This window comes from Besnoitia besnoiti, chromosome IV (genome assembly GCF_002563875.1).
Source record: "Besnoitia besnoiti strain Bb-Ger1 chromosome IV, whole genome shotgun sequence".
Classification (NCBI taxonomy): domain Eukaryota; phylum Apicomplexa; class Conoidasida; order Eucoccidiorida; family Sarcocystidae; genus Besnoitia; species Besnoitia besnoiti.
In genome coordinates, this window is record NC_042359.1 from 2,219,725 (window position 1) to 2,246,438 (window position 26,714).

General features: G+C 58.4%; 4 protein-coding genes across 4 annotated transcripts; 2 read left to right on the forward strand and 2 right to left on the reverse strand.

Moving 5' to 3' along the window:
• Window positions 1–1,334: 1,334 nt before the first annotated feature.
• On the forward strand, window positions 1,335–4,323 carry BESB_054350 (uncharacterized protein; the record flags this gene model as incomplete). Its single annotated transcript, XM_029363870.1, has 2 exons — window positions 1,335–2,157; window positions 2,627–4,323. The coding sequence occupies 2 exons, from the start codon at window positions 1,335–1,337 to the stop codon at window positions 4,321–4,323; spliced, it is 2,520 nt and encodes an 839-aa protein (XP_029219793.1).
• Window positions 4,324–5,598: 1,275 nt separating this feature from the next.
• On the reverse strand, window positions 5,599–18,222 carry BESB_054360 (Tyrosine kinase-like (TKL) protein; the record flags this gene model as incomplete). Its single annotated transcript, XM_029363871.1, has 18 exons — window positions 5,599–5,898; window positions 6,470–6,639; window positions 7,139–7,185; window positions 7,412–7,461; window positions 7,798–8,412; window positions 8,823–8,871; window positions 9,254–9,335; window positions 9,738–9,807; window positions 10,065–10,208; window positions 10,550–10,642; window positions 10,844–10,930; window positions 11,166–11,276; window positions 11,775–11,841; window positions 12,297–14,639; window positions 14,888–15,272; window positions 15,594–15,723; window positions 16,152–17,458; window positions 18,153–18,222. The coding sequence occupies 18 exons, from the start codon at window positions 18,220–18,222 to the stop codon at window positions 5,599–5,601; spliced, it is 6,120 nt and encodes a 2,039-aa protein (XP_029219794.1).
• Window positions 18,223–22,072: 3,850 nt separating this feature from the next.
• Window positions 22,073–23,656, forward strand: BESB_054370 (protein kinase (incomplete catalytic triad); the record flags this gene model as incomplete). Its single annotated transcript, XM_029363872.1, has 2 exons — window positions 22,073–22,116; window positions 22,588–23,656. The coding sequence occupies 2 exons, from the start codon at window positions 22,073–22,075 to the stop codon at window positions 23,654–23,656; spliced, it is 1,113 nt and encodes a 370-aa protein (XP_029219795.1).
• Window positions 23,657–25,013: 1,357 nt separating this feature from the next.
• Window positions 25,014–26,108, reverse strand: BESB_054380 (uncharacterized protein; the record flags this gene model as incomplete). The annotated part of the gene is made up of 1 exon (XM_029363873.1): window positions 25,014–26,108. One exon carries the CDS (start codon window positions 26,106–26,108, stop codon window positions 25,014–25,016), a length of 1,095 nt encoding a protein of 364 aa, XP_029219796.1.
• Window positions 26,109–26,714: the final 606 nt, after the last annotated feature.

Consider the following 26,714-nt stretch of genomic DNA (forward strand, 5'->3'; position numbering starts at 1 on the left):
GGTGTCCCATGTAATATAAGGACACTCCGTGCGCGTGCGCAGGAGGGGACTAAGGAGGGGAGGCCGGCTGTTGCGCCGGTTCTGTCTCTGCATTCGGGTCCGATCAGGAGAGGGGACAACTCGAACACGACTAACATGCATGGTGGCGCACTCGTTTCATGAATATTTCTGTAGGAAATGCCCCATTTCGGGACCTCCCCTATATCGTTCAACGTTACAGCTGGCTGTTGAGGTGTACGTACACCCGACCTGGACGGCGAAGCCGTCCGTGCCACGTTCGTCGGTCAAGCCTGGACAGTCAACAGGATGTCTGCTCGCTGTTCTGCGCAGTTTCACCACTCGTTGCACTCCTTGTTATGAATACGAGAGGGATGTTCTATGAATTTCAACATAAGTGGCCGAGACAGCAGATTCTCTACAAGTCGCTGGCCCCACCCATGCACTCACCCACCACCGTCCCCGGTCACGTGGCCGGTTCAGCGGTCTGGCGAGACGTTCATTGTTCCTGTGGCAACGTGCTTGACGATAATCGAAGTTCCCTGCAGGTGTCTATCTCTGCTCCGCAAGACAGCAGACTATCCAGAAGTATGGTCTGGATTACACTAGTCGGTAGCAGGTTCAGCGTCTGCGCTGCACAGCGAGTTTTCTTTGTTTCGGGACCCTTCTGAGAACGACGAAGCTTCCGAGCGCGTGTATATAGACACAGTCAGACAAGCATGCATGAAGCATAGGGATTTTGTTTGCCTTGTCGCATTTGTATACCATGTATTTGCTGCATTGATCTAGATGTGCGCATAAAAGCATGTATGTATGCACGATTCTACATGACCCGAGTACGGAGCTGGTGAAGACGAGAGCTGTGCTATGGCACGCCCTCCCGTTTTCTCAAGAGTGCTGAGTGTTGAGGTTGTACTTCGCCGTGTCTCTCCGAGCCGTTTTTGCCTCGTGCGACAGGTCTCCACCCGGCGTCCCTCGGTCGCTGCGGATTTCAATCCGTCGTGGGTGAGTGTGGTATCCTGTCCAGCATTTTCAACCAGAGACAAGCATGCTGCGGTCTCTTTTGCTGTCTCCCCGCTTTTTCGTCGCCGTATCCGACGTCTTGCGCCTAAAGCTGTGGGTCACCGCGCCGTGCCCATGAGATATCTTGATTTCGGCACCGTAGTGTCACAGAAGATGCACGTAGATGACATGCCGATATTTTGTGTTCCTGTTTTTGGCGTTTCTTCCGCTGTCTCGAGGAAAGAGGTGGATCTGGCGGTCCGCGTGAGGAGAGAAGTGGAGGCACTGTTTTCGTGGTGGAGCGGGTTGAGTCGTGCGTCCTCAATAGCAAAGACATGGAAGGCAGAACGTGGGAGAGGCCGCGGATGGGGGCTCCAGTAGTCCCTTCTGCTCCTGTTGCCATGAGCAGCGCTCATGAAAGCTTCATGTTCTCTCTGTTCGTCTTCGTGATTCTCTCTCGAATTAACTCCGTTCCTGCCGCTCAAGGCATGCGTCTGCCGTTTTTCCGTTGGTTGTTTCCGCGTCTCTCCCAGCCATTTTCGGCGCAGATCTGCAAGCGCTGCGTGTTTGTCTCCTCTCTAGTCGCGCTCTTATCTCTCTGCTCTCCGTTCCTCGCCCCTGCGCCTTCATTCTCCCTGTATTCGCCGCCCTCTGCTTCGGCCTCCTCGTCTCTGTCGCCGTTGTACGTGGAGGTTTGTGCCGCGTTCCGCCTTCTGTTCGCCTCCGCTGCGGCTGGGCCGCTGTGGCACGCCCCCAGTACGACAGAGGCGGCTTCCGCCCCCGTTATTTTGGCCGAGGCTCCTGAAACGCCGCAGCGAGGCAGGGCCACAACATCTCAAGCGAGTGAAGCAATCAAGATTGTGGACGGGAGGGCTCAAACCGCCCGCGTAGAGAGCCCGCGCACCCGACACCCGCGTGTGGCCTTTGCAGAAGCCGACGTCGTAGAGGAGTTCCCTTCCGCCGGGGCTGACGCTGGAGGCTGGCGCAGCAAACAGCCCGCGCCTCCTCTAAGCGCTTCACACATAAGCGAAAAGGCGAAACCCGGGGCTTGGCTTGATGGATTTCTCTCTTGGGTCGCAACCTCCGCTGGCGCGGTAGCGGAGGACGATGAGGACTACGACGACGGTAAGTCTCAGCTGCAAGCGAGCTCTGCACGCAGTAAGGAGCGACCCGAGTGGGCCGATAGTGTCTTCCGTCGATGCCTATTGGCTGCCTGTAAATTTCACGTTTTTCTTCCTGCTCCCTTGGTTTCGCTCCTCCTCGCTCTTCTTGTCGCGCCTGCCGGCGGCGCCTTCCGTATGCCAGCTTCCTCGTGTGGGCGCGTGCGCCCTGCCTTTCCCACTTTGACTTCTTCGAGATCTCTCGTCCCTCGGCCCTCTTTTCTTCAGCGTAACTCCGTTCGCTGGCGGCCGCCAGGTCCGTGACCCGCTGGCGTGGAGCACCTTTTCTCGACGTCCACGTCAAATCTCAACTTTTTCGTGTCTCTAGTTAGATTTTGAGGCAGATTCGAAATCTCCCGCACTCGAGGCCGTGTCCCGTCCAGCGATGTCGAAGCCAAGCGTAATACACAAATGTTTTTTCAGCGCGTGGCGTTCAACTCTTGGGCATCATGTGACGCTTTTCACAGCATCCCTGCTCTCCAGCACAGTCCTGGATGTATCTGCAGTGCCGGGCGCTGCGGAACTCAACGCTGAGGGTGCCATGTCTGCTCGCGTGCTTTTCTCAGGGGCTGAAAGCTTCGTTCTCGCGCTGACGGTGGTGTGCAACACGAGCGGGACTGCGCACCGCCGTCTGTATTGGCGCCTGCCGCGGGGGATGACGGCGTCGGACCTCGTGAACAGTTTCGCGATGGGAGCGCCGTGGCTCGGCGGGCCCGGCGGCTCTCTGCTGCACTTGCGGCTGTGCGTTGCGGGCCGGCAGTCGTATCGACTTACAGTGCGCCGCGGATTTGGTGACAGAGGGTTTTTCTCCGGCGAAGACTTCTCGCGGAAGCCGCTCGCGCAGTTCCTCAGTTCCGTCACACCCGAGGATAGCCGCGGACTGCTGGCGGAACCCTTGACGCGCCAGCAAACGGCCGCGGTCTCGCCGCTGGCCTCGGTCTCCTGGCGCGCAAAGCATCTGTTCGGCAGCGGCGCGGCGACTGAGGCTTTCGAGGCCGCTGGAGCCCCACAGGGGGACGGCCTCGCACTGAGCGGAGTGGAGCGAACGATGACGCACAGGGAACCTGACAGCGGCCGCACGCGTGCGGGACTTACAGTGGTAATCGAGCGCCGCCGCAGCGGCTCGAGGCGCGCAGACGAGCGCGGGGGTGCAGAGCAGCGGTCGGACGAGAACAAGGCCGGGTCCGACGTCGGCAGATCATCGGGCGACGCGAGGAGCAGGCGAGAAATTTCTGCCAGCGTCTCCTCGTCGCCCCGTTCTGGGGGGCCGCCCAGTGCCGCAGGCCAGACAGCTGAATGGCGCTCAGGCGGAGGAGACGCGACCAGCAGCAGAAGGGGCGCAAGTGCAGATGGCGCCAGTATACAGATCGCTCTGCTCGGGAAGGGCCACCTGCAGGCTTCCCCCAGAGTGTTGCCAGTCACCATCTCCGTGGAGGCCACGCTGAGCGAGGAGGATCGACAAGAGCAGGTCGGGGGACTCGCCGCGGGCGCGGACGACGCGGAGAGACGCGGGCCGCGCGGGCGGCGCGACGGCAGGCCACTTCCTCTGGAGCTCGTGTCCCTGAAATCGATTTTGTCTCGCGCGAGCAGCCGAGACACCAGGTTCGCCTTCACGCCGGACTACGACCGGCGCGCGACCGCGGTCGACGGCGACGGGCCCGGGGGCTCGGTGGACGCGGCCAGCCGCGGGGAGGGCGACCGGCGCGTGACGGGCCAGAGCACCATCGTGCGCATTCCGCCGAGTCAGTCGAGCAGCACTGCGTTGCCGAGCCGCAGGAAGAACCTCGTCCAAATGATGAAGGAAACAGCGTACCAATGGAGGAACAACGTTTTCGCTGGTCTGCGAAAGAAGCGTGAGGAGGCAAGGATGCAGACAGCGGGACCGCCCGCCTCCGCCGAGGCCGCGAAGAGTATCGCGGCTCTCGATGAAGGCGCGACAAACTTTTTCAGCGGGTCCATCTCCTCGACACTAGACAGCGTCAAATCACTCTTCGCCAGCAGCCACACCTTCACGCACGACGAAGCGCTGCCGGAGAGCAGCACCCGGCGAACCCCGAGGCTGAAGAGAAGGCATGCGCGGAAACGGGAACGCGGCAGCCTCTTCGGCTGGCTTTTTGGGGACACCAGAGACGCGGAGGCAGAGGAAGGGGAACAAGATTACTAACCCGCCAATCAGGGGGGGGACGGGGTGGGGGGACGTGAGCCTCGGAGCTGCCGCTGCAGCATGTCATGCCTCGACCAAGGGAATCCGAGGCGAGGTGTCCCTCGTTTTCCGTGTGATACAGATCAATCAGTGGTTGTGAAATTGCGAAGTGAATACTTGCAAATGTGTCTTTTTCTAGATACACGTGCACTGCAGATACGGATACACACGCCCGGCTGCTGGCGGGTTCTGTACTCATGCGCTGGAATCGCCATGTCTCCGTTATCGGCTTAGTGTCTCTGTTCATGCAGGCTTTTTCACAAGGTATTTTCAAACCTTGTGCACTCGCAGAGGTTGCTCGCGACGTGAACCCGACGGCAGACGCCGTACTTCAGTTCAGTTTGTGGTGCGGCAGCTATGACCACGAGCGTGTTGTTTGGTAAAGCAAGGTTGGGGCGGTCGCCGCCTGCGTTTTGAGTGAGGCCCGACTCTGGAGGGCAGCTGCAGTCAGCGTCTTCGTTTCCGTGGTCTATCTCATTCGCGTGAAAGCTAGACGTACAAGACTCTCCCGTTTTGGCTTCGCGTGAATCAAGAAACAACAGTGCGTCCGCTTTTCGGTGAAGACGACGCGGCACGTGCCCATCTGGTTGGGGCCACGCTACAGCAGGCGTCTGCATATATATATATATGCATATACGCTACAACCGGCGAACGGTTTTCTCTGTCGCTAGCAGGCGAGATATACTGGCCGAACCCTCTGATGCATGAATCGAATTTAGAAGCGTTACGAAAATCCATATATCCTAGGAACTCCAGCAGCCACTGTAGCTCATGGCGCAGCTTGAAGAGAATCAATCGCACTCAACATACTCTAATACCTTTTCGTTTATCTGTACATGTGCGTGTAGGCGCCTCAGCCCGGTGTCGCATCTTTTTCCGAGACCTCAACAGTGCTTCAGTCTCCCTTCTGGAGCTGTTGTCGCGCGAATAGTCATGAAACGTGAATCTTCATGACCTGCTTGTTCCGACTGTCGGTTCGTGCCGGCTGCGCAGCTAGACACAGTTCACCGAACCGGAATTTCCCGCCAACATTGTTCTCACGTGGTGCGGCGTTGCTCGAGACTCTCGAGGACAGAAAAATGTGCCATTTCAGCTTGAACCTCATCGCGCAATATCCAGATGTAGACACCGTCTCCTCTCTTGCGCGTCTCGGCCGTCGTTGCCTCGCTCACGCGTCGCTCCGTGAGCCTTCTTCGCTTCCCTCTCCCCTCTCCCGTCTTTTCTCTCATCTTCTTTTCAGAGATTCGCGCGCTCGGCGAGTCCCTCTGTAAGATATCTTTCTTCCTCTTCTGCGTCGCCCGCGGCCTCCGCGTCGCTATTCCCGGGCGCGCGGGCGAATTGCTGCCTCTGGAAGGCACGCCTGCGCAGCTCGAGCTCCTCGAAGCTCCTCGCGCAGGCCCCGGCTTCCGGGCCGTTCGCAGAACTCTCTGTGCTTGAGCGAATTTCCATCTGATTCGCAAAAAAGGGATGCGCCAGAGCCTCTTCTACTGTTGGCCGCTGAGACGCGTCGTACGCGAGAAGCCGCTCGAGCAAATTCTGTCAAACAGCGAACCACAAAGGCACCGCCTCGTGAAACTGGAAGAAAGCGCAAAAACCCCAACCACGATCTAGCACTGCACATATCAGATGGAGAGAGCAAAGACACTTTCGTTCCTAGAACAATGAGAATGCCTCCAGCACAAGCGAAAACGAAGAGAGCAACAAAGCGCAACACAACGGAGGAACACTCGAGCGGAGAGATGACGCATGCCCTAGCGACCCCGGCTCACGACAGACGAGCCAAGCACCGTCCGCAGGGGCGCGCCGAGCAAAGCCGTTTAAATATATAGGGTTTACGCAGCAGATTCATGCGAATCACAGATTCACAAATATGTGACGCAAATACAGTGCGACACTGCGGAACTCAGAAAGGCCTTTAGCCATCCCCTTACACGGCAAGCAGAGACGCGCACACCTTTATGTAAACGCGGCAGCGACGTGGCGCCCGGACTCCGCAAATATATCTATATCCACATATATATATCTGTATACGCTCAAGCCCAGGCCCCATATGCATAATATGTGCGCAAAGGATTGATAAATCACGTGAGTTCGCTGCCGAGCTTACAATACACAGGTCGGACGGCTCCTTGCTCTGCTCTCCGTTGTGCGCCTCGAAGGAAAACGTATCGCCTTTGACTTGCGAGAACGCCTCACTTTTTCGCTTCTGCGAAGCGCTGCGCTCGCTTTGCCGCTCAGGAAACTGAGGGCCGCGCAGGGCATCTCGAATGAGAGCTACTGCAGGAAAACGAGGAAAAAAGAGAAATGTTGATGAAATCCCGCGAAGGAGCAACCCGGAGGGACAAATATCCATGCACAACGGACAGAAACGGCACACAGTGACGAACTGGACACGAAAATATCAAGACACCTGCCGACTGAGACCCAAATTCAACGCCGAAGTCTGCATAAATACGCACGACACATAGCATACAAGTACATATATGTATATATATATATATATTGTATGAACGTGAGGCCGCCAAGGTTAACGCGTTATAGAGACACAACCGACGCCATAACAAAGAACTGCTGACGCACGCACCGCGTGATGGAGACAGTTCGCCGGCAATCCTCCCATCCCTCCGCCCCCCCCCCCCCCCCTTGGAATCTCCGGTGGCGGTCGGCGGCTGGAGGCGTGCTGGTCATGCTCGGCTAGACACCAAGCCTTTTGCGGGGAGCTGCCCTCTTTCTTTGAAACCAGTTCAACTCCAGTCAAGACGCAGACACGCCTTACGCGTGGGATCTGACGAGGTCTGCGCAGGTGAAGGCCCAAACGGCCGCCTGAAAAGGGACAAGCACACGCAGGTCCGCTTTCGGCTTATGAAGCTCGCCCCCCCTTTGTCGGTCCCTGACCCTGGCGTCTCCTCGTCTCGCCGGCATCGCGGATATCTCGGTGTGCTGGCGGCTTGGGGAGGGAAGAGACAGGCTGCGCCACACGCAGAGCTCTCTCTTCGTTTCCTGCTGTCGATAGCGACCCTTTTGGGTCGCGAAAGTTCGTTCGCCTCACTTGTTGAAGAGCATCTCGTAAAGAATGCAGCCGACGGCCCAGATATCAATCTGCGGAAGAAAAGGAGACAGACAACGAGGAAGCAGGCGTTTCGACCGAGAGACACGAACCCGCAAACGAAGACACAGAGGCAGCTAAAAGCAAGACGCACACAACTCGAAGGCCAAACACGCCGACCGCACCCCACTGCGGGGGGGGGGGGGGGGGGGGGGGTAGAGGAGGAGGGAGAGAAGCGCAAGTAAAGAAGCGTGGCAAAGAGACGAAAAACAGCGAACCGGAATTCCCGAAAACCAGGCACACCGCATTCGTCGAGACCACGAGACCTAATGAGCCCAACAATTTCATCGATGAATGTTAAGCCTTGACGCCCCGACTCGAAGCCTAACCTTGTCATCGAGAGGGACGTAGCGGACGAGCGGGAGTGCGCGGAAGAAGGCCTCTAGGTCTTTGTCGGCGAGCGCGAGGAGCCGAGCTCTCTCTTCTCCTCGGCGCTCGGCGACTGCTAGTCGGGCGGCGACGTTTCGAGTCGCGCGGCTCTGTGCGGCCGCGTACGGCGAACTCGAGCCCGACGCAGAGGGCGACGGCGAGGCCGAGGGCGAGGTCCCCTCTGGAAGGCTCTTGCGCTTCGGCGGCGCAGGCGACAGCCCCGCAGCGGGCGGCGGAGGGCTCCGCACCTCGTCTCCCGCCTGACATGTTCTCCGCATTTGGCGCTGGCGCTGATGAATGAGACACTCCGGAGGCTGGTACCACAGCGTGCCGCCTCCCTCCCAGAACACCTGCGGCTGTGCACGCTTCTCTCCGCGTCGTCGTCCCTTTTGCAAGTTGCCGCGCGCGAGTCCCGCCTCATCCTCGGCACCCTCTGCTTCAGAACCCTCCTCTGCGCTCTCTTCGCCGCTGTCAGCGCCTTCCTCCCGCGCGGCCCGCGGCGCCACGCGTGAGAGGCCAAAGTCCGCGAGCTTGCACTGCCCGCGCTGCAGCAGCACGTTACCAGGCTTTATGTCCTGGGGGAGAAAGGCCGAAAAGGAAAAAAACGCAGAAAGAGGGAAATGAACACGCGGAAACCGCGACACAAACATCTACGTGCTGACGCAAGCTTGCGCCACGACGACCGCGTGCGTGGAGAGCGCCGCCCCAACTGACAACGGAGCCACTTATTCCTCCGTTGCAAGTGCGGGTATATCTCTCGCGACAAGCCTTCACCGAGCCACACAGACCCAAAGCTTGCCACACTGAAGCAGAGAGACAGAGAGAGGAGACGCGCGACACGCAGTTGCTCAGTTGTTGGTTGACGCCGCTACACACCTGAAAACACGAATCGGTGTCTGCGTACATAAATGAATAAATATATTTATATATAAGTAGAGGTGCACATTGGGGGGCACAGTGGAAAGCACAGAAGATGGGCACTTACGAGGTGATGAATCACGCCGACAGGTTGCCGCTTCAGGTACAGAAGAGCTCTGCGAAAGGGAGAAGACAGACTCGCATCGCCGTCTTTCTGCAGCGGCCTCTCCACAACCGCACAGGCGCGTACGAGCGCCCCATCTCAACCGACTGTCGTCTTCCCGCGCGCATCAAAGGTGTTGGATGAATCCGCGACACTGTAGCTCCCTCGCCGGTGGTATCGGTCTACGCATTGCCTGCGGGCTCGCTATTCAGTGCGCACACCGCTAAAGACAAACGAGTCTGGATGCAAAAAACTGGACAGCAAAAACCCTGCATGACACATAGATATGCGCATCGGTTTCTCTCTCTCTGGCAGCGGGTCTGGGAGAGCGCCCTCCGCGTTCGCACGCATGCCTGCGCGCGCTGTCTCGGCAGGGTTTTTCTCGCTTTTCTCACTCGAGAATCTGCCGCGTCCACTCCGCCGCGTGCGCCTCGGGAAGCGTTCCGGAGAGCTTCAGGAAATGGTCGACGTCGCCCCCTGAGCGGCCAGAGGCACAACAAAGCAGCAGTGTGTGGGGCGCTCGAGGCGGCTACAGAAATGAGCCGCGGAGCCATCCTCACAGGCGGCAGGAAACACATGGAGGGCGCCCAGCGGCTGCTGCATGAGAGACGCGACAAAGGAGACGGCGGCGACTAGACATCGCCACGGGAGAGTTGAAGAAAGCGTATGCGGGCCTTGGCAGAACGCGAGAAGCAGCAACAGACCGGGGGCGCCCGCAAGCGCCAAGTGCGCGCCACAGAGGGCAGGCCGTTTTCAGCAGTGGCGGGTGTGGACGCGGCGTTGGGGTCATGAAACCGCGCCCCCCTTTCACGGAGCCAAACGGAAAAAGCAAGGGCACTCTCTCTGGCGGTCTGTCTCGGTCTTCGGTTTTCCTCGCACCTTCGCAGAGCTCCAGGATGCTAGCCAGCACGTCGTTGCCCATCTCGAAGCATGCCTTCATTTCCACGATCTGAAACCAGGCACAAGAACAACGGCAAAAAGGGTCGAAACAGGCAGAAAAGCACAGTCCGCTGTCTAACTGGAAACGGGACGAAGCTTAAAGCCCGCGCCGACACGCGGAAGGTGTCCCCAACCCTCCATACGGGGAGACGGGCGCCCGCTCCCTAGAAGCAGCTTCGCAGACGCACAACGAAGACTGGTGAGAAGGGCAACGACTGAAAGCACCGCGAACGGCCGCTGCGACGAAGCGAGCGAGGGCAAACCTACATGCGGATGCGGCAGGATGTCCTTGTGGATCTCAATCTCGTTCTGAACGCGCTTGACGATATGCCATCGCGCGCTCTCTTTCTCGACAGACGACAGCACGTGGAGCTTGGCGGCGAGGACGTCGCAGGTGAGAGGATCAAACACCTGAGAAGACTCGCGAAGCACTGCAACGCAAGCGTGTCTGCGTCTGAGCCCCAGCACGGCTTTGTTCAGCGACATCCCGAGCTCGCTGCCTCTCGCGCGGACACGGGCATCTGACGTAGACCATTTTTAAAACAGTACACCTGCATCCATGTCGCTAGGGCCGCGGGCAGCACACAGACTGAAAGGAGCAAATCGCGTCACACAGTCACCCTCACGGTTCTGTATCTTTGACTCGACAGATACCTAGTCCTCTTTCGCCCTCTCCGCAGGTGGACTCAGGGATTCCGGATTCCACGAGCGCCACGCAACTCTGCCTCCTTCCGAATAGGTTCAGAGTTTACCTCCCAGACTTCAGCAAAGCCGCCCTTGCCGAGGAGGTTCAAAAGCCTGTAGCCTCTCTTTAGTTGATGGAAGTTGCTGAACTGCGAGTTGGCCTGAACAGAGACAAGAAGCGCCGCTCACACTCGCGGATGGGCGAGGCACGCGGAGCGCAAAATCTTTGACGGACGCAGGGGCAGCGATAAGCGAGATGCGAACACAAGAAACACGATTGGAGACAGAAACGCGGCGACAAAGGGAAGGCCTCGCCGAGCGACGCCGCATGTTCTCTGTTTGCGAGCAAAAAAAAGACGAACCTGAGCCAGGAACAGCTTTGTCTGCTTCATCAAGCGATAACGACTCGCGTCCAGCTGCTTCTTCATACTGTACAGCTCCGCATTCTCCTGAACGAAGCACGCCGCAGATAAAGATCGCCCTGCATTTAGCGCTCACTCCACCGAGTCAGCAGCCTCTCCCCGAACACTTGGGCTTTACACTCGCGGTTCCCGTCTTCCCGAGAAAGCGCGTTGCTGTCGCACGGCGCCGGCGACCATGTTGTGACGCGGCTCCACTCGGAACCGGCGGTTGCGCACGCTCCAAGGTCGCCCGCGCCTTTAGAGAAAGGAAGCGTTTTCTTACCTCGAGAATCTGAGCGCGAAACGCACGGAGACGCTCCGCAGGCAGCGGCCGCCGTCCGCGGCCTCCACCACAGGCCGCGAAGCATCGGCGCAGCAAGCGGAAGAAGTTTGACTGAAACATACAAACCAAAAATCTCACTGGGGAATGCGAAAGGCGCAGCACGCAGCCCCAGGAAACCGAGAAGAAAGAAAAACAATTTACAGCTAGACAAACCGAGATAATGCCGGCACGGCAGTACCCAAAAGAGAAAATCGCCTGCTGGTATACATGTCCACTGTCCCTCGTCGCGAATGTCAGGCAACGCCAGTGGTGTATTCACATGCATCATGCGCGTCGACAGACACACGGAATATTTATCAGCAGGCTGCTGCAATTAGTAAATACATGCATGTATATTTGTGCATGAATACATACATGCTCACATATACGTAATAGGTGACTCACAGAGCGACTGCGTCTGAAGGATCATGTACCTGAGTAAGTGGCAGGAATGGGAGAGAACGAGCCCTGAGACTCCACAGGTGCATGCACCCGCACATATATTCAGACAAATATATATATTTCTATATAAAAGATAAACTAGGTCTTTGGAAGAAGAGTCAGACTTACCTCGACGTGGAGGCACTCGATGAAGAGCGTGCCGTCTCTGTAGGAGTCCTGGCTTGGTGGGCGAATTCTGCGAACGACAGATACGCACCATCGGCAAACTCAAACGGTGGGAGCCGCTGCTCTCTTTTTCGAAGAAAGAAGCTCACAACGGACGCAGAGAGATCCCAGATACACATATACCCATCTACCTGCCATAAATATATATATATATATATATATATACATGTGCATATGGAAAAAGCCAACGCAAAGGTACCTAATACGGCTAAACACATGAATGCCAACATATATAACGTGTGTGTTTCTCTATGATTCGAGAAAAAAGGGACAGCAGACGCTAACAGACGACGAGGGCATTCACCAGGAAATTGTTCAAGCATATATGTAAACATATACATATATATATATATATATATATATATATATATATATATATATATATATATATATATATACATAGGTATTGAGCGGGGATGTAGCACGACCAAGAATACAGACAGCGGCGCATAGGAGGTTGCGTACGTCCGGTCGGGTTTGGTTTCATCGAGCCAGAGGAGCTGTTCAGGCAGAGGGGTGTGCATGACTGTCTCCCAGTTGTTGAGAATATTTGCGTATTTTCCGAATTGGTCGACCTGCACGATGTCCTCGAGGTAGTCCCGGTGGCGGGTCGCTGAGGACTCGTCGCCGGCCGTCGGCGCGGAGTGGCTCCGCTCCTCCTCCTCCCGCGGCTGGCCTTCGCTGAGCGCCCCAGGATCCGACGGCCGGCGGAGGGACAGCGAGGGCGACGCAGACGACGCCCCGGGAAGCCCTGCTGCGCCTGCGGAGTTGGAAGTCTCGAGAGCGCCGGTATCCAACCTGTCGTGTGCGCCGGTACGTCGGCGCCTCCCCGCGTCTGCGCCGTGCGGGAACTCGCCCGCCCGGCGCGTGTCGCTATCCGCCTCGCTGAAGGCGTCCGCGCGTCCTGTCTCCATCGCTGCATTTGACACCTGCCCGTCGTTGCCTGCCTCTTCGCTCAGTTCCAGCCCTCGCGGCGGGCTGCCGCAAGACGCTCCGCCGCTCTCGCGCCCCGCGTCTCCGTCGCCCGTTACCTCGCCTTCGCGTCTTGCCGAAAGCGACTCTGCCCGCCCAGCTTCCGCCGCGGTCCATTCGCGACTGCCGTCCTCTGCATCGCGGCTCGCGTCGCGCGCGTCTCCCTCCATTGCTTCCTCGCCGCGCGCGCTGTCGGTCCCCGCCCCGTCGTGGGACGGCGCTTCGCCCGCTTCGAGTGGCTCCGGCGGAGACGCCGCACTGCAAGCCCCGCGGGCGAGAGGCCCTGAGGCCGAGAAGGATGCCAGCGGCAGATGCGGAAAGGAGGACAGCCCTCGCGCAGAGCTGCTCGCGAGCGCCAGTGGCGCGGCTCTCAGCCGCGACGTCTCGCCGAGCCCCCCGGGGGAGGAGGAAAAGGACGCCGATGGGAAGGAGGGCGGCGGCGAAAGCCTAGTCCAGGAGCGCGACGCGTTCGCGCTGCTGGCGCCGGGGCAAGAGCTGCTGGAGCTGTCGATGCGGTGCCGCCGATGGTCGTCTTCTCCCATCATCATCAGCATCAAAGTCCCGTCTTCGTCCTGCTTCTCTGAGCTTTCGTCTTTTCTGCCGTCCTCGGAGCCCCTCTCTGAGATCTCGCGCGCGACGGCGGCTCCGGCCTCCAATCCGGTGCATCGCCTTATATCCCGATATCCTTCGCATTCGTCAGCAAACGCATCTTGTGCCGCCCGCGGTGACAGCCTCGCTTCGTCGCAGACTCCAGCCGCTTCGGCGTTTCGGTCTTCCGCATGCAGAGACATGCGCCGAGAGGTATGTCCGCCCGAACCGTCGACTTCCCCACGCTCGTCCGCGCCTTCTGCCTCTCGCCGCCGCTTGCATCGACGCTCTTCTTCCGCGTCTCTTTCTCTCTTCTGCGAGGGAGAAAGGGTGGCGGACGGTGGACGCGAGTTGTTATCCGACGCAGGGGATCCGCCGCGCGCTTCCTGGCTTGAGGCGCAGGGCGAGCTCTCTTTGAATCGCGCCCCGTTCCCTCCACGCTCATTACGCGTGTCTGGCCTTCCTTTTCGCTGTGCATCCGCGGGCTCAGGCGCGAGCTCAGTCTTTCTTCTCGTCGGCTTCTCTGCGCTGCCGGAGTCGCTCTCCTCTCTGTCCCACCCCCCCGTCCTCGACGGAGACGAGGGAGACAAGACCCGGGGCGACCTACCGGCCGCCGAGTCACGCAGCCTGCTGCGCTCCTCCTCTCCTTGGTTGTCTTCTTTGCTGCCCGCGTCTGCTCTCAGGCCGCTTCGGCGGCGCGTCACCGCTGCCGCGTCTTCGTTCCCTTCGCGAATTCCGGCATCTGGTTCGTTTCCATCCAGACCCTGTTTCGGAATTTCTTCGCCTCCAAGCGGTGACCGCTGGCGACCTCCAGCAGCTGTCTCCGGGCGCCTCGCTCCCGAAGGCCTGCGCGCAGTGCTGGGGACAAGCTCTCGCGGCGGAGAGAAAGCAACTGAGGCAGAAAACGCGGAAGCCGACGAAGACGTGAAAGATGATGCAAGCGGCGGCTGAGAATCGCTGTCAGTCCGCGCGGGATCCGCTGCGGAGCTGGAGCCTGAGTCCTCGGAGTCCCCCAGAAGCTCGAGAAGAAGACGCTCAGTTTTCTTTCTCTCGTCTTCGCCCGCCCCACTCTGCCGCGCCGGCCGGACGTCAGAGCCTCGGCCGCCTCCCGCGGGGGCCCCGCGCCGCCCGCCGGATGAAGACGAGGCCTGAGAATGCGAAGTCGAGAGAGACTGCAGGGCGCGAAGCGCCTCGTGCAGTCCGCGCTTCAGGCGCGCGTGACGACGGCGGAGGCGTAGCTCGCGGTGTCTGCGAAGCCACAACAACCGTGATCCCGTTAGAGAGAGAGGACGTGAGGGAGTTCTGCATAGAGGGCACGAAAAAAACTGAACTTTGCCACGAGTTTCTGCCGCGTAAGCTCGGCGTCGTGCGCTTCCATCTGCAGGCGGGTCTCGCTTCCCAAGTCAAGTTCGCTGCGCTTGTAGGAGCGCTACATCTTTGGACACGCCCCTGCCTTCCCGCCTCGGCATTTCGAAAGTGGATAGATCTCGCCTTACCTGTAGGTTTGGAGCTGATCCTGAAGAGCCGCGTCTTCTGGATGCTTTGCCCCCTCCGGATCCTCGCCCGATCGCCCTCTCCCCCGGCCGGGGCTCGTTGTCGGGGCCGCAAACGAAGGCGACACTGAGCTGTTTGCGTTCTCCTTCTCGCTGGGGTCTGCAATTTCGCGCTGGCGTTTCGCCGGCGACAACTGCCCTCGGCGAGAGAGCGGAGGCACCGCCGCAGCATGCTCCCTCTTCTCGTCCTGCGAGGCAAGGGAGGGTGCCGGTGGGCTCGCGCGAACGCGCTTCAGGATGAGGTTCTGCTGATGCTGCAGCTGCGCCATGAACGCGCGTCGGAGGCGCTGATTCTCAATTTGCCAGTCTGCGAAGACGTCTCGTCGCCCTGAGAAGCAAAGACGCGGGCGCCCGCGAAGGAGACAGGAGACGGATAGCGGCGCGCAGGGACTCGGATACAGCCGCGGGAGGAGACTCGAAACACGCGAAAAGCACAGACGACGTTGTCGCGCAGCGAAAGAGAATAGACGCAAGAGAGAGGAATGGAGAGGGCAGAAGGCCGCTCCAAGCACGCGGAGGCGCAAGCCTGAGCCCGAAGGCGACGCGCAGGCAGCAGAGCCCGCGAGCATTGCGGGCCGTGAAAAAGCCAAAATAAAGACAACGCACAACTCGTGAGAGCGGAACAGTCGCGGAAGAAGAGACGACGTACCGTATAGCTTGTTGGCCTCTTCGAGAGAGAACGACTGGAAAAGTCGCTCGTACTCCTTTGCTTCGGCGAGCGCACGCCACAACAGCTTTGGCAGTCGGTACGTACACCCTTGCGTCTCCGCCAGGGCAATCTGGGAAAATCGAAAGACGCCCACTGAGAAGAGGATCAAAAGCAGGCGTCTCTGTGCGATTAGCTCCCCGTACATCGCACAAAGGGCATTTATACGTTCCATACGTGACGGAGTAGTGCCAGTTCTGGATACATTCATGTCTGCCTACGTAAATACCTACGTACATACATACCTACGTACACAGATACCTATATAGCTACATACCTACCTCCATACATAATGTGTGCTCCTGTACGTGAACGCATACGTGAAGGAAACGCGTTCATGGTCTAGCGTGTTCCAAAGCGACTGGTCAAAGAGGAAGAGCAAAAGGACTACGAATTCAAATGCGTGTAAATATACATGTGAATCAAGAGGCGCATATAGGTAACGACTCTGCAGCATGGGGTGCGGGGGGGACCGACCGGCGCGTTTCCTCTGTCTCGCACCTGCTGCTGATGAAGCGACTCATCGAGCTCAGCCTGCACCCTCTGCAGCGCGTCTCGGTGCTCCTGTGCGCGCGCTTCCCAATTCCATGCATCGAGTCTCAGACGCAGTTCTTCTGTTTGCTTTCTCTCTCGTGCCCGTCGCGCCCGCTCTTCTTCGACGTCCTCCATAAGAACGAAAGTTATTTCCCTGCCTCGCAGGGTCTCGGCGTCCGCGCCCTCTTTGCGGGCTGCCTCCTGGCGTTCCTCCGGCTCCTCGGTTTTATCTCTCAACAGAAACGCGTACTTTACAGCGACACGCTTCCTCGCCTTCTTCATACGTCGCTCGGCAAACGCATCGTCCCAGTTCGCATCCTCTCCAGGCCGGCCAGCTCCCTCCACGACGCCCGCGGTCCTAGCCTCCCCCCCAGCTCCCCCGTCTCCGCGCGGCTTCTTCTCCTCTCGTCCGCCCGCGAAAGGAGTCCCTTCTGACGCGGACGCCCGGTCTCTGCATCCCGCAGAAGGAGAAGCCCCGCGAGGCGACGAGCCGCCCCGGGGCGTCCTCGGCGCCCGCGCGGGGGCCTCCTCGGGCAGCCGCTCGCTCGGCGCCTCGTCAGATCCCGGTGAAAAGAGAGGCGAGACGTTGAAGGCCTCTACAAGCACCGCGAGGTTCAGCCGCCACTGGTGCGCAAAGAGGAGCTGGCGCGCCGTCGGCGGAGGCGCCGCGGCGGCGGATGCGGGCGCGAGGGACGGCGAGGGGCGCGAGGAGGCCAGCGACGCACGAGGGGCAGCCAGGCAGGGCGAGGAGAAGGCGGAGGGAGGCGACGAGGGCGCGGAGACAGGCAGGCCGGAACACGCAGAGGGCGCCCGCGACCCCGAAGCCACTAGTGTGCGGCACGACGGGCTCTCATCCTCTCCCCGCGACCTCTCGGCGGCGCAGGCGCGCTCTGTCAGAGGAAAGCTGTACGCCGCGCCAGACAGCGACGGCGGCGAGTGCGCGAGAGAGGACGCAGGGAGGAGCGACGCCTCGGCCTCCGCGACGTGCCGCCGCGGCTGGTGATAGAAAATCCACACATCTTGTCCCTGCTTCGCTGCAGGCGCCTCTCGCGCGCGCCTCCACGGGGGCGCCGCAAACGCCTCTGGGGCCGACGGCGGCGCCGCAGACGCGCGAAGCGGCGACGACGAAGGGACGAAGGCGGCCTTGGAGACGCGCCTGCTGCGCGTCGGCGAGAGGCGCGCGGCGGGCGAAGTGAAGGCCGGCGGGAAGACAGGGTACGGGGCTGGCCCCCGAGCCGCCGCCGGAAACGAGGGCGCGGGGGCCGCTGTCTGGCCTGAGAAAAGGCAGCGCATGCGAAGATAGATCGCGACTCCGCAACAGAAAAAAGGGCATCTTTTCGAGGCGGCAGGCGGCATCGCACTGCGCAGGCGGGTTGACTGCCCGAGGGAGGCCAGCGCCCTCCACCGGAGGCGGTCCTCGGGAATGCACAGTGGCGCAGGCGCCCATCGTGCTCTCAGCGGACCAAACCAGCGAGACGGATGCCGGCGGGCACGTCGAGGCAGAAACGCGCAGCGGGCGCCCCCGTGTTTGGAAAGAGAGCAGTGCGCGCGGGCCCTGACAGAGAGACGACCACTTACAGCACCACAGGCAGCATCACATGTGAATGAACCCACGGAGAGTCGCGAGAAGAGTGCCCAGCCCGCGCTGAGTGCATGGAGGGAAAGCAGGGAGGGAACGACTTGTGCACGGAGGCGCGCACCGACAGAGAGGGAAACGCAGTCTTAAGGGGAGACAGAGAGGTTGCAGTGAGGCGGATGCTTGTAGATCTGGCACGACCGCGCTGCCTGAGAGGCGCCGGCGGAAAAGACCACGAGCAGTATGGGCCTCAGGCGAGGCGCGCGCTCCAGGGTCAAACGGACGCACGAGAGAGAAGGGCTGCAGCGCGTCGACTGCGGTTCTGAGTGCGTCGAGTCGCCATTCGCAGGCAGCCCACGCGGGGACCGGCACAGAGCCGTAGCTTCGCGTACCTGTCTGGGGATTAAGAAGCACCAGGATCGGCTCGCCGCTCCCGTTCGCGGCGTCGCCCCCAGCCAGCATCGCGAACTTAGGCCTCCTGGAGCGTTCGTCTCCCACACACGCTGTGCGAGCGGCTCTGAGTGGCTCGCCGGCTCCCTTTCTTGCGAGTGGGGCGCTGCGGGCAAGCGCGAAGGCCCTCAAGGGAAGATAGCGGGACGAAGAGGTAGACAGAAGGTTGGTCGCCGGACAGACTCGGAAAGGCGCGAGACGCGAAAACTGGAAAAGGGACCTAGACAAACAATGCGCACAGCCAGCGCCTGCCGAAAAACCTCCACCTGTGAGGTGCGAAGCGCCGTCGTCTTCACTTTTGAGGCTACCTTCGAGGCGCATCGGAGGCCAGAAATGCCTGTCGCCCTTTCTGAGGAGCTGAGCAACGCATGTCGGGGAGAGGTGCAGCCAAGAGTCCTCGGGGCGCGCGTGGAAGTACAGAAGAAAGAAATGCGACGTTGATCAACGGGAGAGGTTGGTGTGCGGCTCGCTGCCGCGACAGAGGTTCGCGGAGCTGAGCCTGGAGGGCAAACTGGGCGCGACAAGCGCCACACCCAAAAAGGGGCGACCACAGAAGAAAAGCGAAACAAGGAGCTGAAGCAAAAGACGACCAGAAGCGAACCGCGTGCAGGATCGGGTTTAGGGTTTGCCCTGGCCAGAGAGGCTCGAAAGGGAGACACTCCGCGAGAGGAAGATCTTCCCGGGACCTAAACTCGACTCACAAAAACTCAAAGAACGAAAAAAGACAAGGAAGGCGTCAATGGAAGGCCAGTGGACGATGAAGTCCGATATCGGTTGTGCTGGCTTTTCTCGTCCGCTCTGCCTTGTTTGTTCCCGCTGCTCGTCTCCTCCGCTCAGGTATCCGGCGATTGTCTGCTTTCGCCCTCAGCCCGTGTAGGGCACTTCGTTTTGCGGGTACAGGCAGACTGAAGAAGATTATCGGTGAAGTGGGTAGAAATGGCTCGGAAGGCAAACGAGAGACAAGGAGACGGATGAGCAAGACGACATGCGTTCCAGCGTGAGACAGGTAACACACCAAGGACTTTGCCGAGACGAAAGGACCGGCGGATAGTTTAAAAGAAACTGTGTGCAGAATCAATGTGCAGAGATCTCCGTCGCCCTTTCTGAATTCCTCCGCTCTCAGCTTGTACCATCGCGAAACGGCGTGTCTGTTACAAAAAAAGCGGAAGGCGAAGAAAGCACACGGGGCGTGTGCCGGCGCCCCCCCGTCGGGTCGCTGGCGCTCCGCGACCGCGTAGCTACGCACTTTCCCGGTTGTCGCGTCGACGTGAGCGGCGGCGTGCATAAACCATAAAACCTAAACCCTCTGCGCGCAGGAGTCGCCCAGAGTCAGTTAACACCGGAAATGGGATAAAAGACATGCATTTTGCCTTTCATCGTGAGCCTCTTCGCCGGAGGATGTGATATGTGGACGCGCGTCCGACGCGTCCGCGCCTGTATCCCAGGTCGCCCGCAGGTGAAACATTTTCGCTACTAGCGACTGTTTCGTGGAGGAACAGCCGCCTGAAGAAGACTTACGCCAGCTAAGCTGCTCTGATAGCAATTGATGCACAAGTTTTCACTTTCTAACCGACATTTTTCAACTGCAGAGACCAGTGACCCTTCCGCGGGTCCACGTAGCGTCGAGCTCGCCTCAGCGCGGCAAGCCACGACCTGCGTCCACGAGGCGCCGTCAGACAGAGGCATCCTTTATCGTATAGCCCTTACGCTCAAGCCATCCCTCCCTCCTTACGCGAGCGGATTTTGCTGGTGTTTCTGCTTTTCTCTCCGTTCGTAGTCTTTCCTTATCGCCACCCGGAAGCGACGCCCCAGTCTCGAGGGCACAGAGCGCTGAAGCGCGACCGAAATCTTTCCTGCCGAAGCGCAAACAAGAGGGACCACATATCTGGGATTTATCGGGCCACACAGGGTGCCTGACGTCCATGCAGCGGCGATCAGTCATTTTCAGAACTCCCACCCGGATGTTGTAGCCAAATATACGTTTGTTACGCTAGTGAAGTATCGATGGTCCCAGATCCCTCGACTGTTGGGGGGGAAGAAAAACAGGTCTTACCGCTGAATCTCCTCAGTCGGTTCCCGCTGGCGTTGGTTGGCGACCTTCCGACCTCCCGATGAGGCAGTCCACTGACGGGAACTAAGGCCACCCGATTCCTCGGCACCCAGCGAGGGAGTTCAAATATGCATGAGCGGGTACCCGACCACCGCCAGTACCGATTCCATCCCGCGCGCGCCCTCTGCAGCCCGTCAGAATAGAGGGAGCGACTATTCACGTATAGAGTAATGATTTAATTTATAGATCTATGGGACTTTCATTAATTCTTAGTTTAGAATTATTTAAACCAGTGATTTTAAATTTTTTAAAAAATGCTGTGACACGTCGTCAGCCGTTTCCGCATCGGGCTTTGTCTCGTGATCGTTGGAGACGTCGCTGGCACTATTCTGCGGCCTAAGACGCATGTGGGTTGAAAGCCGGGTGTCCGTCAGGGTATGCGTCTACTCGTGGCTCGCTTCTTTTGCAGGAATTTGCGCACCTGAGGCCAGCAAAGTCCGCAGGGGCCGCACGTTCGAAGACCAGTTTGGGCATTCTACGTATGGGTGCGTGCCGGACGCAGCAGAGATACCGAAGAATGCTGTCTGCCTGCTTCGCAGTAATGAGTAGTAGTAGTAGTAGGGAGCACTTGGGAACCGGAGTTCTGAACGACAACGATAGGGACGAGAATGTCGACAGAAGACACCCCTGCCCTTCAAAGGAGAAGTACAGGAGGGCACGGCCAAGGGGTCCCAAGACCAACTGCAAAGCGAACCTCAACTCGCTTCACCCATTTGGCCGCACGGGCCAAAACGCTTGAAACATATATCGAAACGAATGCCCTGATTCGCCACCCGGCACCTGCCTCGTTTTTGCTCGCGCTGGCCGGCGGAAGCCTCTAGATTTGGTCTTCTACCGCCACGTGCACCCCCTGTGCGCTATCTGTGCAGAACTACACAGTAATATCTTGTCTGAGATAAGCTGGAAACGGGAAACACAAACAGCTGTGCCACACAGTGCCTGGGTCTTGCGTTATGGTCGAGTGTTGGCAAGGCCTTACAATCATCAGCTGGCAATCTTGATGTTACACCGCAGGGTAGCATACCCGTTGAACCATGCGTCAGTGGCGTACCTGCGGCGCAGAGACATGGGCTGTATGTATCCTCGGACCCTAACGCTGAAGGGGTACTAACACAAGCTATATCCTTCTTTGTGATGAGTATTCCTCATTTAATCCATGATTTATATGCATCTGTGGCCCCTCCACAGTCATGCGTGCTGGGTGATCAGGTCCGTTGCGTGCATTACAGTACAGACACGATAAGGCTCGCGTGCCCCTCAGATCAAACACAACGTACATGCTAGGCTGCAGTGGCACGGATTCCATGCCAGTCGTGCGGCATCGTGGCACGCCGTATCGCTTCGGTTGCTCTTCAGATACCTTCGAGACGGCAACACGTCTCTGGGTCAGTCCAGGCCGCCCCCGTCGTTTCAGAAAGGGTCCGACGTAGCTATCGGCTCACCAGCACCAGTGTAACTGTGTGCGTAGCGTCTCTGTATGTTGGGTCCCTGAGCTCGCCCTAAAACCCACATGCGCGCCTCGGCGGAACGTTTTGCCTTGTGGGAGAATTTTCCGTGAATTTGAATCCGGCCGCGTTCGAGCTCTGCACGAGACATGCACAGAATTATTGCTGTCCCTTGTTACTCACCCCTCCCTACCTTTGCGTCCCTGTCTTGCCGGCCATCCCAGGCCGTCGTGATACCTCTTGCGGCTGAGGGCCCCTGACGAGGTCTTGCATGCGCAGGCACGGTTCCCCAAACAACTACCTAGAAATGACCAGCCGGCGTTTCCAATTGTTCACAGAAGATTCGCAATCGTGAGCTGCATTACTCTACAGATTGCGACAGCGGAGCAACACTACTTGCGGAGCGACGGCCAATATGACAGCCGCCTCACCTGCTACGCGCGTTTGCCCAGACGAAATTCAGTTCCCCGTATGGCCAGTCTCACAGTAACCCCGAAACAGTTTCTCGCGCCTTCGCTCCGTCACAGCAATCAAGGCTCACATTAGAGCATAGAAACTACTATGGCGCGCCGATTCTCTCGTCTTGTTGCTCTAGTCCTTGCCTGGACTGTGGGCATGTGAGTGGACAGAGCGCGTCAGACTGGCCAGTTTAGTATCAGGGTAGCCTCTGGATCGTCCCGCGTGGGCGCACATTCAGCATAGCTGTTTTTCGCATTCATTGGCTTGTATGTTTCTTTCGGCGATGTGAAGCAGCCCGCCACCAAGGATAGGTGTACCACGTATGCCACACACACACACTTGGTTACTTTTTTGGCTCTTCAGGTCGCACAAAACAGTACCTCGCTCCAAGAATAGCAGGATCGAAGTAGGCAGCGCGTGGGTGAAGACTCAGGTTGCGGCTCATCTGCCGCCCGAGAGTTCTCGAAAGAACAATTCAATTTCGACAATCTACAAGCTGCTTGGGAAGACGCTCTTCGAAGGGAATCTCTTTTTGTTCGAGCAGAAGGAAGCGGGCGGCACCCCTGAGGAATTTATTCGCGGGCCTATCATTGGGGCGGGTGCCTGTGGGTTAAGCATCAAAGGAACTTTCGTATCGGCTGGGCATGATGTCGCAATGAAAATTCACTTCTCGAACACGCCGTGCTCCAAAACCAATCGATCTCGCTTGCAAGGAACCAAAATACAAGTTGATATGGAGTTGAGAGTCCGTGATGCCTTGGCCGCAGCCTTTGGCGCAGAGAATATCCTAACTCATGGTATGGTGCTCTCCATTGGTGATGCTCGTCGTGTGCACGGCTTCCCAGAAATGGTAAAGGGTGCTGTCAGCACCGCTGTCCTATGGAACTCCGTCCTTGTCTATCCGCTCATGAAGTGCTCGCTGAACGACCTCTTGTCGGTGCCAGGCTGGCCACGTGAAGCACGGCTGTATGTGGCAAAGCGCCTCATCGAGATTCTTTCCTCCTTGCACCGCGCAGGAGTGGTCGACGACGATAGTCACGCAGGGAAAGTCGCTTTAAAAGAAGGGTCTGGCGACCTGTTTTTCACCGATTTCGGCGAACACGTGAGCGACGGACCGGTGCCGAACGTGTCTCGGCGGCAGCGTCAGCTTCAGGAAGCCTCCCACTTGGGGCATCTGGTGTACTACGCCTATACAGGCAAGACCTGCATGCCGTTTTGGTTGTTTATTTGCACTGACAACGTTCCACTCGATGGCACGGTTGATCCAATTGAGGTTGGACCAGAGGAACTCATCATTCAGGATGCAATACGAGCCCCACTCATATGCAATGAGCATGAGCGGATCCTGCCTCAGGACATTACCGCAGCCACCCCCTTGTTCCGGGACGAGCCACACGTTACAAATGGCAGCACCGGTCGTGAAAACTGGTAGCATTCAGTGATGAGGGATAAGGGTACACGCTCACGAATGCGGCGCGCCAGAGAAACTCTTGTGTTAATCGCAGAGATGGTAGGGTTGCTAGTTCCTCTCTCGTCCCAGTGTGCTCCTGGTCGTGGCTGCGAACGTCGGCGGAGAGGGTTGCGGAGGCGCGCGGCAACAGGAGTCCACACCACCGTCGGGTAATCCACTTTAGTGGATTTGTTCAGCTTCGAGAGAGGAACAGTGCTTCGATGGGCAGCTGTTGGAATGTGAACAGTGTCCCTTGCTGCATACCCCCACGCAAAACCAGCGCAGCGTCTCGCGGTCAGCGAGATATGTGCCGCGGCTGCCGCGGGATTATACTGTTGGGCTGGGAGTTTCTTCAGCTGGTAGGTTGACTGTCCATGAAACCGAGATATACCTCTCGGCTCGCCGTACGGCTGATTCCGATTATACCGCTGACAAATGTCCCGCAGTGTGTCGCTGTCCACGTCTGAGGCGTTCTGCCAGACACAGCTACGACTTCAATTTCTTTCTGGCGGAGGAATAGGTACAGGCGTTGGACCAGCCGACTTGGCGTCAATATGTAGAGCATGGGTGACAGCTTCTGTTGCATGTGTTTCATTAATCCTGCGTGAGGTTTGCATATATGCATCTGACAGGCTGTCGTTATTACGCGCTGAGGTGCGTATGCACATGAGCGTGTGTCGGGACCATTTCATTAGCAGCTTGGCGTTTTGCAGTTACACTGTCGTTTTAGTGGGCCGCAGTCACTTCGGAGTCTGCTTCGTTTCTCATAAATGAGTTGTGACGCTAGGCACGCTGATGTTGTCATGCGAAATGACACAACATGCACGGTTTTATTTCGCGTTTGTTGGTTCAGGCTGTGTTGGTTTGGATGTCGAATTACACTCGTTCTCGTCGCAACCACAGTTCGTCTGCGGAAGTAGTGAGCCTCTGGCGAAACCACTTGTGCTGCCAGTGGCACTCATTTGCGTAGTTATTTAGTCGTTTAACGACCGCAGTTGAAACGAGAAGCCACACGATGCTCGACACACTCCGCCTTGGACGGAGTTGTCCAGAAGCACACTCATCTTTGACCAGAATTAAACTTGAAGCACCAAACGCCTTGGTTTATGTCAACGCTGGTCTCCAGGCCCGGCACTGTAGCAGCGTTAGGCACAGGCCTACATCACGAGAAAGTCTTTACCCTTTCGAAGAGAAGTTGCGCGCCTGCGACTGGCTTCACTGCCTGTGACACCCAGTTACAGGGTTTCGGCGCAGTGCGCGTGGCTGTCGCTTCGATTATCCCTTGCGCCTGGTGCACATGCTGGCCGCATGAGTCAGATGAATCGACTTTAGACGACACTCACCAGCCACCAAAAGCACCAATGCCCACAGCTTGTAGTAGATTGTTGGTATTTCTCGTTATCACGTTGCCCAGTTCGCCGAGTCCCCAAAAGTCGGTTGCAACCGGCGCATCCGACGGACTCCGAAGTAGACTTTGTGGACCTGCTGCCAGCGTCTGCACCAGGCTGTTTGCTACGCTGGTCAATCCATCCTGTGGAAAAATCGGGTAACCGTAGCTGGGCATCCCTCGCTGAGCGAAGACATCAGTTCCCGAAGGAGCAGGCGGGTTCGAAGAATACGAGGGGAGCCCCATGCCGTTGACGACAGACGCAGCGGAGCCAACCACGTCGTAGACTGGAAAGACCGCTCCATTTTGCGCGGGTCCCTGCATTTGTTGTGAGTACCCCAGAACTCTTCGAGCGAAATCTGAAGGGCCTGCTGCCGAGGGATACGAAGCGGACTGGACGGGTGTGACTGATGCAGGCGTCTTGATGGGAGTGTATACCGTCTGAAGTTTGCGGGGCGGCCGAGAGATTCCCCCATCCTTGCTAGCACGCGCGTCCTTGTCTACAATAACTGTTGTTTGTCCAATGTAACGGGGGCGCTGCTTCTTTATCACCTTTGCTGTTTCGTGGTGGTGCGCGTGCTCCAGGGCAGATACGTGTGTCGGCATGTGGTGCGCAGTAGATGAGGATGAATCTGGCACAGTGGCGTCCTTGCCTTTATGGGACGACAGTGGACGGCTTTTGTGATGCTTGCTCCTGCCTTTCCCCAAGAAGCCCTCTGCTGGCGCAACAGCGGCTGTCGGTTTCCCGTGAGCGAGAGGCCGCGAGTCGACCTCGGGTTCGCGTTCTTCCTGCAGAATGCGAAGGCCTGCGCGTCGCCCAATCCGGCGTACCGATTTAGTGACATTGCGACCGAGCTGGGTGATACCCCGTCGGGCGGCTCGCGCCAGCGGCCCGCGAATCTTCGCAGTGCCAAAAACCAGATGAGGTGCGTGTATCGAGTTGTCGCCTCCCGCAAGGCGATCTGTATCGAGTGGCCTCAGGGAAGTGAACGCCACGCTGAGGAATATAAAAATGGTCGGAACAGATACACATGCAAGGCGTGCCATTTTGTGCAGACACTAGGAAGTCCCGGACACGACGAGTAGAACGAAAAACGGTGGAAAACGTGCGCACAACGGCGTAGACTGGGCGGAAAGCTCTTTCACAACTACGTTATGACGACCTGTTGTATGCCAACGTAATGGGGAGCGAAGCAATACCTGTTGCGAACACACGTGTTGAATCAGAACAGCCGCAGCGCGCTGCCAAATGCCTCAGCCGTCTACGCTTGAGCCATACGGGACATACTCACGCCGATGTGAGGAACGGTAGCCCCACTTCAGATTACCTGGCTGGCGATGTTGCCACTAGAAAACAAGCAAACTTGAGTCTACTGACGGTTGCGAGCGTTTCACATGGCAATCATCCGCTGCACATTTTCAGCAAGACCGGACTTTTGGGGTGGCCGGTCTACCTGACATCTGCGGCAGACTCGCCGGTCGGCGACAGTGTCTCCCAGCCTCGGACCTTTTTTATCCCTTCTACCCGCCCATCCGTTCATAGAACCAGGGGAGGCAGCCAGAGGGAATAAATTTACCTGACTTGCGGCACGCAAGCGCCTGACATACAAACCCGCGGAAGTAACAAGCGAGGTCGTGCAGACACCGCGTGTC